Source organism: Watersipora subatra, chromosome 4, assembly GCF_963576615.1.
Source record: "Watersipora subatra chromosome 4, tzWatSuba1.1, whole genome shotgun sequence".
Classification (NCBI taxonomy): domain Eukaryota; kingdom Metazoa; phylum Bryozoa; class Gymnolaemata; order Cheilostomatida; family Watersiporidae; genus Watersipora; species Watersipora subatra.
Window position 1 is genome coordinate 19,536,043 of NC_088711.1, and position 11,066 is coordinate 19,547,108.

General features: G+C 35.0%; 1 protein-coding gene across 1 annotated transcript; it reads left to right on the plus strand.

The window, feature by feature from the left end:
* The first annotated feature begins 7,855 nt into the window (after window positions 1-7,855).
* Window positions 7,856-10,569, plus strand: LOC137394007 (protein FAM200C-like). The gene is made up of 4 exons (XM_068080722.1): window positions 7,856-8,121; window positions 8,265-8,444; window positions 8,744-8,928; window positions 10,091-10,569. Exons 1-4 carry the CDS (start codon window positions 7,856-7,858, stop codon window positions 10,567-10,569), a joined length of 1,110 nt encoding a protein of 369 aa, XP_067936823.1.
* Window positions 10,570-11,066: the final 497 nt, after the last annotated feature.

Genomic DNA, 11,066 nt, shown 5'->3' on the forward strand with positions numbered 1-11,066 from the left:
GAAGGGCCAGCTTTCGCATAGCTCGTCTAGATCTACGATTACGGTTAGGTAGAGCTTTTTGCAGTCTCTTGACAACTTTCTGACTCTCTGTTTCTTAAGGCGCCAGCTACAATAAAAATTTTGTACATAATAAATAAATTTTGTACATTCTAAAGTTAGAAACAAAAACTGCCTAATATAAAACTACATATAATATATAAATTGTAGAAAAACGTCCGCAAATCTGTAAAATGTAAAATCTACATACTAGAAATGAATTTCAAATTAACGTATAATAGTAATTTAATAAATACATTTAATGTATAAAGGTACTTACAATTGGGTAATTTCACATTTGGCACTTTTTTCTCTTTGATTACGGTCTCTCTCACATTCGTGTTTTTCTTCTATATCCTTGTCTGACACGTTTTGCTTTTGGCGATATCTCTTTGAATCAGCTGCTTATGCTGATAAAAATACTGTATTAGTTTTGTCGTCAGTTTTCATTTTAGATTAATACTCCTTTGTACGCTCATTATGAGTCTTGGTCATGTTGTTGTTAGGTAGACTTTACAATGAATACTGATATAGGTTGGTTCCAATCATAATTTATATTCGCTAACGTTAGTAAATTTAGCTGCTTTCCAACTCATGGAAGTCTAGGCTAGTAGAAACACCTTTGAAGGTCTTTGAAAGTCCAGTATTGTACTTTAAACTTAATGATCCTTCTCAAGATCTTATGTAAGTCTAGACCGGTGGTTCTTAACCAGGGAGGAATTCTCCCTGGTCTAGACAAAGGTTATAATCCTTAAACTCAAATTTGAATCCTTTTCTAGGACTTACATTCGCGTCCACAAATAAGCATTAATCTCAAAAACATCTCAGAACTGGATAACGATGGAGTGCAATGCCTTCAACTCAAAGTATGGGGTGTCCCATCATTCGCGGTGTCCCATCATTTACAACAGCCATCAAATATGACAACTGGTAGAAAGCTGTATTTTTTGATATATAAAGTGAATACTATTTTTACTTTGCTCATAAATTTTTTTGCTGTATTCACAAATTGAGCTGAGTATGTAAACTTTAACATGTTTTTCGCGAATGATGGGACATTTCTACCAGCGCCTTTTATAATGCTTGCCCTACACTTTAAAATACAGATATCATAGTTTTATTTTACATATTTACCTAGAAACAATGTCTGAGTGATGTTCACAAGATAAAGGGTTGTTTTGACATCCTGCTTTCCTGCTACAATACATTAAAAAAACTAGAAATTTGTAATTAGTTGACGATTCGAAGAACTTTGAAGTTCAATAGTGAATAGACTCAACAAAAGTATCAATCATGTACAATAATGCTGTTATATCTTTGCCATTTAGGGCTTTCTATATGGAAAACTCAAAATTATTTACCAAATATTAAATTTTTTTTTAGCTAAAAAGTCATTTATTTATGGATAAGCCCATATACCCTATATTTCTTAAAGTTGGTCTGTTCAAGTGTTCGTCCAGCTATAGTTATTAAAATCTTGGTAAAAAGAATCTGTATCACAGAACATTTGATCTCGAATACTCTCGTTTGCAAGTCCAATGGTTTACCAATTCAGCCACACAAGCTTGATGGATTCATTAGGCGATATATGTTGCTATATGGGAGCAAATACGCTATCGCTTTCCGTTATGTGATGGTGCAATGTGATGATGAGCAGTAGCGCAATTTTATGCGTGCTCAATCGTGAGAGCAAGTAGTTAGCTCTTATTAGTAAGCCTACTAAAATTATCCATTGGCAATAGGCCAGGCTAATAGCAAGTGGCAGGCAACTATATTACCGCTCATTGTTTATAAGCTGATTTTTAATACCTGGGCAACGCTGGGCATCCAGCTAGTATATCGATATTTGTCAAAGTTTGTCATCCTTCGGTATGTCCAGCTATAGCTACATTATTAAAACCTTACAATGAAAGATCCACATCGTAGAAGATTTGATCTTGGACCCTTCCAACCGTCAGTCCAATCCCTATTAAAGATGTGATGGCGTCAAATTTTAGTTGATTTTAACAGAAAGTGCAGTTAAACTCGGATAGCTCACTCTCGGATAGCCCAAACACATGGTTAACTCGAACGAATTTGTTTGGTCCGTTCCCACGCAATGATAAACTGCTTTAGATAATCCGAACTCAGCTTCGTTAACTCGAACAATTTTTTGCCCAACGGCTACCAAGACTGTTGTTATCGCTTTAGAATATCACTATATTCCAAGCTATAGAGATAAACCTCAACTTTTAGTAGTTCTTAGGCGTCGTTATCACCATCATCGGCAAAATATTTTCATTAATGAGTTTTCTAAAGGTTTGCGAAAAATCAAATTTTACCAAACATCCGCTTAGCGATGGCCCTCCGAATGCAAAAAAAAGCGAGGTAACCTTTGGATAAACTTCAAGAAAAATCAGCAAAATTGATCATGGTTAAAATGCTCAAAAGAAAAATATATGTCTTTTTTTCTGAGCATTTCAACAGCGATCAATTTTTGCCAAATTTAACCTGAAAACGTCCTGGCAGTCACATCACCTAAAACAACAAACAAATCTCAAGTGATAGAAAAATCTCTATACTTTCTGATAAATATTTTTTAAACTTTACATTAGAAACCTTTTAATTTGCAAAAAGCTATCTATGCTTTTGATTTATGTATAGTTTGTATATTTACATGTATCTACTAAAAAATACATGGACTTGTGACAGTGCTCTGATAACTTGAACGCTCTGATAACTCGAACACTTTCGCTCGGTCCCGTGAAGTTTGAGTTATCCGAGTTTGCATGTATTGATTTTTGTCATTCAGTTGACAAGTTGATTGTTGTTTTAGGCGATCTCATTGTCAAGATATTTCAGGATTAAAATCGACATATTATATTTACTACTAGTCTCTCTATTTATCACTTATATATATATATATATATATATATATATATATATATATATACATATATATATATATATATATATATATATATATATATATATATATATATATATATATATATATATATATATATATATATATATATATATATATATATACATATATTATATGTACATGTACTACTAGTCCCTCTGATTGAAGATTTAAATCGATCAAAATTGATCGCGGTAAAAACGCTCAGGAAAAAAAGACGTGCCGAGACTTGCCCAAAATGATGTAACTAGTGGTACAACCTATCAACGCTATTGCGATAAAAATCTAGTACTAATGGCTCTATTGGTGTATATTTTATGTTGCATTTGCTCATGATTGCTAGGTTAAATTAAATCTAGCAACAGATACATTATTATAAATGTCTCAAAAGCCTCAAATAAAGGAAATTACAAATTTGTCATAATAGTTTCCTCTAAATGCTGTGTAAACATTTGAGTAGCGACTACGATTCTACCAGTCTACGGTAATTAGGTCGTCGAGTTAACTTATTTCATCGGGGCCTCTGTATTAGCTAAGTTCTCAGTTACTACCCACGCCAGAAACTAGCTACTAAATAAAATAAGCATGCCGCCATCTTTGAAAAGAATATGTTCAATTATTTGGCAAAACCAACTGCATCCCAAAAAGTCATGTGTAGTCAATGTTATCTGATCATTATTGGTTTCAATTTGTAGAAAAAACGTACTGGTCACATTCGATTAGTTAATTTAAGTACAAAACAAATGGTTTTATGAGTTGACCAAAATAGTGAACGCAAAACAGCGTCAATTTAGTTGAAATCAATTACCGGTAACTTACCGATTCTGTCAAAGGGTTAATAAAGCCATTCGTGCACCTGGTTGGTGGTTTGTGGACTCACCTGTTTTCACTTAGTAGGGTGGAGCATAGCCTGTTTTGACAAACTGGTTTTTGTGGAGTTGTCCCCCGTCGAGTGGAGCAAGCAAACAACGGCTTGTCACAGCATCAGGCTTGCCTGATGCATCAGCTGCACTGAAAGGGAGTTATTTTCTTCCATCTATGCAGCTTGGCTGTGATGTTATGTCGGTCGCTCCATTGCTAATCATAACGGATTTAGCACAAAAATTCATGTAGAAAAAAATAAGATAATAGCATTTAACCAGATACCAATCTCTGCGGTAAACTTTAGTAGAACTTAAGAACTTAGGCAACAGCAGCAGCTGAACATGTTGTTATTTGTGCGCTCAGTCAGTTTTATTTGTATTTTTGTATCAGTCAGTTTTATTTGTATTTTTGTATCAGTCAGTTTTATTTGTATTTTTGTATCAGTCAGTTTTATTTGTATTTTTGTATCAGTCAGTTTTATTTGTATTTTTGTATCAGTCAGTTTTATTTGTATTTTTGTATCAGTCAGTTCTATTTGTATTTTTGTATCAGTCAGTTTTATTTGTTCTTGATTTTATTTTTATTCTTAAGTTCTATTAAAGTTTACCGCAGAGACTGGACTCTGGTTAATTGTTTTTATCTCATTTTTTTCTACATGCATTTTTGGGCTGAATCCGTTATCGTTATCAATGGAGTGACCGACATAACATAGCTAAGCCGCATAGACGGAAGAGAACAACTCACTTTCAGTTCAGCTGATTCATCAGGTGCAGTGCGTATTGTGACAAGCTGTTGTTTTGCTCGCTCCGCTCGACGAGGACAACTCCGCAAAAACAAGTTTGTCAAGACAGGCTAGGTGGAGCATAATACTTTTTGAACTTTATATTTGGTCTGTGTGAATTAAGTCGAGCTATGCAAAAGTACTTGTCAATACAGCTCTGATTACACTTCATAAATCCATTCAATCAATCATTCCATCCAGACAAGATTTTAGCACAGATAGCCACAAGCCTATGATGCACTCAATGCGTTCGGCAAATCATGTTTTGCATTATCTTCAACAATATTATTTTATTTTATAATTTTTACAAGCCAAAAAATTTCCATCGCAGTATAAAGTTTTTATACTGCGATGGATACACTCACATAGTTTCAGCTCATATAATAAGATAAATTAATCTACTGCAGCAAACTCAAACAAAATAGGGTTTGTGCAGCACACATTCGGGTCTCTCCTCATTTATGGCAGTTTCCAGACTGACATGACTGCTCTGCTAGTGAACCGCACAAGTATCCTGAAACAATAAAACAAATGTAATTAGTTTCATTCATATATATATATATATATATATATATATATATATCCTACATGCATATGTCATTCTAACGCGTATCTACTGAAAGCTTTCAATTTGGAAGTTAGATAGATTGCGAGTGTAATTGTCAAAATAAATAAATGTTTAACAAAAGCATAAGTACTCTAAACCAACAATTCGAAGCTTTATTTCTGAGAGTTGATGATGAGCATTGATCAATCAATTTTCCTCACTTTCTACAACTGGGAAATGAACATAAATTTTAATTATAATTCTAATTTACTAGCTAAAACTGCCAAAGAAAATTTAAGCAAATGTTATGGCTAGATGAAACAATTAAAAAGTTAGGAAACGATGATTCGTGATAGCAAAAAGTTATAATTTTACTTATTAGTAAATGTATTCATCAGTGCTAAAATTATTACCGTTAGTTTAGAATACCTATATGTATAGGATACTCAAAGTTGAAGATAAATTTACCTCCATTCTCCTATCTTCCTCTGTGGCACTTTAACCACCTGCTGCTCAGAAAACTCGGAGTCACCTTCGCAGTAACTTTACAATTCTGTTGTTTGTCAATAAAATGTGTCGATCGAGTAATTCATTAAAGTATCGATGTAATTAATTTAGTAAATATTGATGTCCATGTGATTTAATAATAGAGTAAAATCCCTAAATTTGAGATCACAGATAATGCGTTTTACGAGTGATAACATTTACTACGACCTATGTAAAATTTTCGTGCGGATGATTGGCTAATGAAGCGATCTTATATTTATTGCTCATGGACTCTTTTCAGATGGATCACTCGTTAAGTCACGAATGAAGCACCCGCTGGAATGTGAGCTTTTTAAAAGATGACCTCATTCAAGCGCATATATCTCTGGACAGGATTGGTCTACAAAGACAAAAATAACATCAAATTGTAGCCTATGATTTAAGCTTTTATTAGTTTTAATTTCATTAAATCGACCTTTTTGACGCAACCACATCTTTAATAAGTCTATGGTTTATAGGCTGATTTTTAATACCTGATCATTACGCTAGTTTTTTAATATTTTTTTGAAATCCTAGTTATGCGATACCTTTAACAGGCTTCCACCAATTGTTATTCACATTTATTTCATTGTTGCTAAAAACCATTCATCTCATTATCATTGGAAATAAACATCATTGATATATTATCAAAGACCATCTCCTAATTATAACCCAATTCGATAGTATTTTTCTATACTTTTATTGATAATCTATGCTGTTCACGACTAGCTGGTTTGTCTGTTGTAGGGTCAGCGATCATCCTCTCTTCCCATTCCATGCCGAGTTCTGAGTTTCGGCCCACTGAATCCTTGTTCTTGAGGAGAATTTAATTAACTATTGGAACTTGAACCCCAACATGCTGTTCACTGTTCAGGCACTCGAGACATGCAATTGATTGAGTTGATTTACAGGAGTTCTGATTACAGGAGTTCATTGATTGGAGTTCAACTCGAGCTTGTTAAGTGCAGAGTCAAGTGTTAGTTGTCAAGTTGTTAGATGACTGCTTGAGTAATCCATGTGATTTAATATGAGGGAGACAGCATTTTATTTTTTAAAAGCATTTCCTGTATTACCAGTGGCCTTTTTGGAGCTTGAACCCCAGTACCCCAACACAACATGCTGTTCACTGTTCAGGCACTCTAGACATGCAATTGATTGAGTTGCTTTACAGGAGTTCTGTGTGTGCCTATGCAATAATTAAAAAAATAAAAAGCACAACATGGTTTCTAGAAATAATGTATGTAATCCAGGGGTGTCCAAACCTTTTGCAAAGAGGGCCAGATTTAGCGTGTTAAAAATTTAGGGAGCCAACCTTGACGGACATTTTTTACATATAACTGCAATTAATTTAAATAACTTTTACCTAGCCAATCTGTGTTTCATATTTGCTTTTTTATTTTAATTTCAGCTATCTTAAGCATGTGTTTTGGTTCGTTTAAAACAGTGGTTCTTAACCAGAGGGGAATCCCCCAGGGAGGAATTTTGGGATTTTAGGGGGGGAATTTGGCAGTTTGCCAAAGGGGATTTCCGTGGCACCAATTTTTCTTATATAAAGGGTAGCGAGGAGTGAATGAATTTCAATAGTTTCAACAAAGCCAAGATCTAAAACTGTGGACAAGGTAAGGATTGCTACACTACATGCATATACATACCTGCAATATTAATTGTTCAGTGACTGATTTGGTTTGCATAAATGTGTAACATTTTGACAATTTGCTCTGTAGCCTAACATATATATGATGTTTTGCTCATGTAGATATTGAACGTATTCAAATATTTTGATTGCATATCCCATATTGTAGGTGTTAGAAATGTCAAAGACCCAAAGACCCATATTTTATGCATTCAGTTCTAATATTATTATATTAGTTAGACTATTCACTAGTTTTTTAGTTAGACTATAGTTTCTTTGCGGTCCTTTTTATTTTTTTGTTGTACACCGCTTTTTAGTTAGTTTACTTGCCGTGGTACCTTGTGGAAAGCATATTGTAAAATATGACTATTGATTACCACAATAAATATTGCTCATATATAAAGACGAACATAGGATGATTCTTACCGTAACTATGGATTCACTTGTGTGATTAAAAGCGGCATCGAAGTACCACAATGTGTTTTGTGCATGAAAGTGCTCGCTAACGACTCCATGAAACCACATCAACTTGAGCAACACTTAAGAAATAAACATGCAGAACGCATGGATAAATCAAAGCCGTTCTTTGAAGCTAAAGAGAGCTTTCATATCCAAGCACAGGCCATTACCGAGGCATCCTATGCTCTGTCTTACCGTATCGCCAGAGATAAGAAGCCACACACCATTGGTAAAACATTAGTTAAACCTTGTCTGCTGGAGTGTACTAAGATTATTCTCGGAGACACAACCGCTCAAAAGATAGCTGATTTATCCCTCTCAGACAGCACAGCAAAATCGAGGATCGATGATATGTCTGCGGACATAAAGAGGCAAGTAATTGAAAAGATCAAGTCATCTCCCATGTTCGCCATTTTACTTGATGAGTCCACTGATGTTGCTAGCATTCACAGCTGATGGTGTTTGCACACAATGTACACAGAGAGACAATTGAGGAAGAATTTCTGTTTTGCAGTCCTCTAACAGAGACCACCACAGCTGCTGATGTTATGAACCTGGTTTCCGACTTCTTCAGCAAAGAACATTTGAACTGGGGCAAACTAATTGGAGTTTGCACTGATGGTGCTCCAGCCATGCTTGGCTGTCGTGCTGGATTTGCACAATTGGTAAAAGAAAAGAATCCTTTAGTGGTTGAGTACCCATTGCTTCATTCACAGACAAGCGTTAGCAGCAAAAACTCTTCTCAAAGGATTGCAGGAACACCTTTCTTCAGTGATTAAAGTAGTAAACTTTATCAAGGGCTCTGCCTTGCAAACACGTCTCTTCCACAAGTTATGCGAAGATATGGATGCTGCGCAGTCATCACTATTGTTCCACACCAAAGTTCGATGGTTATCAAAGAGTAACATGCTTCTGTGTTTCTTCAATCTACGAGCAGAGGTCAATGAGTTCTTGAAAACTCATAACAAACCCAAAATACTGGCTTCAATGCAGGTGGAAGTCTTCCATCAGTGTCTTAATTGCTTACCTGGCTGACATATTTGGTTCAATCAATGAAGTGAACACAAAGATGCAAGGTAGAAACAGAAATGTGTTGAATGTAACTGATAGTATCAATGCATTCAAGGACAAGCTCAAACTTTGGGTGGAAAGACTAGCTACTGGAAATGTAAGTAGAGGTAGAACGAGACACGAGACGTCTCGAGTATCGACCTGTCTCGTCTCGTATCGGTCTCGTCTCGACTTAATTATTGCCAAACTCGAGACAGGAAATAGAACTAAAGCGCCTGCGCACGGTTGTTAAAACATGGCTTCTTACGGTAGCGACAACTCCATATATTGTAATGGATTGCGGGCAACTGCCTTTAAAGTTATACCCGGTCCGTTACTACCTGTTGTTATTGATTATGTTGGCCACTGAGTCTAATCATGTAGTCCGGACAACGGCCCTGTTATATTTTAGTTCGGTTCTGTGTTCTTAAAACAGATACCGGGTCGTATCTAATTACTCTTCGGATAATCCAATTTAATAAAGAAGACTTTTGCGGGTAAAATGTCTGTATTTTATCGTATCGTGTCTAAACACCAACTGCCCTTCATAAAATTCGGGCCTCTTTTACGTATATACTACCAATCGCGGGTAAAACTTGCCCTGACACGGAGAAACGAACGAAAGGCCGTGTCGACCATAGTCCGTGTTCGGTTAACAATGACGTTTTGTTAGCTCAATATAAGAATATACATGTGCATGTATACAGTAATTAATATAATTTCATGAGTACAATTTAAATATAATTCACATACTACAGTTAATACACAAACAACACTTAACATTAATGAAACGATAAGAATGAAAGTATTATCGTGTGTTCTTTTAGTTGTGGTATTTCTTTGTAGAGCGACGGCTATCGGTTTCATTACATTAAAAAGTAAGAACTATTCAATAGATGGTAAAAATATACATGTACAAAGCAATATGTTTATAATAATTATGATCAATCAAGCTCAAAATTCTTAGAATATATAACTTCGGTATTTTAGAGCTGTTTGTGTCACTTTTGTTTACAAAAACTACATGCATATCACTATTAAAATGTTGTATTTAAATCGTTTACACCAGGCGAAAATTCAATTTAAAAATAGTTTTATTAATTTTATATATACCAAGTAGCTAGTAATTGTGTAGTAAAATCATCACCAAATGCTCATTATTTTACTGTCTCGTGTCTCGAGTCTCGAATTTTTACAAGACAGTGTCTCGAGTCTCGTCTCGAACTTAAAAAACCTGTCTCGTTCCACCTCTAAATGTAAGAGTTTCATTTCCAGTTCTGCATTTATTAGTTGACAAGAAAACTCCTTTCGCTTCTCTGCTAACCGACATAAAGCATCACTTGAACAGCTTGATAGCAGAGTTTGAGAGATGTTTTCCAAAGTTAGATCCTAGGACAGAGCAATTGATGAGCCTGACCCGAGACCCTTTCAGGCGCAATGTCCACGAGATTCCAGAACAGCTTCAGGAGGAGTTTTTTGAGCTGACAAACAACTCTGCATTAAAAGATGACTTCAAGGAGCTATCAATAGAGCACTTTTGGGTTCAGGCCCAAAGATTGTATCCTAACATAAGCCTGGCCGCTTTCAAGGTGCTCATACCATTTGCTTCCACATATCTTTGCGAGACAGCATTTTCGGCAATGCTAACCATAAAGAGCAAATTTAGAAACCATCTGGAAGTAGAAGCTGACCTATGGTGTGCCCTATCTACAACAACTCCTAACATCAAAATTCTGGTCAGCTCCAAACAAACACAGAAATCGCACTAGTCTGCTGACTGTCATACAATGATAGATAAATTGAGTTTCAATATACATTCATTTTGAATATTCCATGTAAATATGACTGTAATAAATGCATATATACATGTATATATATATATATATATATATATATATATACAGTCAAACATGGATAACTCGAACTTCAAGGGACCGAGCAAAAGTGTTCGAATTATCAGAGCGTTCAAGTTATCAGAGCACTGTCACAAGTCCATATATTTACTTATTTATTAGTAGATACATGTACATATACAAACTATAATATAAATCAAAAGCACAAATGGCTTGTTTCAAATTAAATGCTTCTAATGTAAAGTTTAAAACGTTTTCATGAAAAAGTATAGAGATTTTTCTATCACTTGAGATTGGTTTGTTGTTTGAGGTGATGTTATTGCCAAGACGTTTTTCAGATTGAAATTGGCAAAACTTGATCATTGTTGAAATGCTCAAAAGAAAAGACATTTTTTTCTTTTGGGTTTTTACCC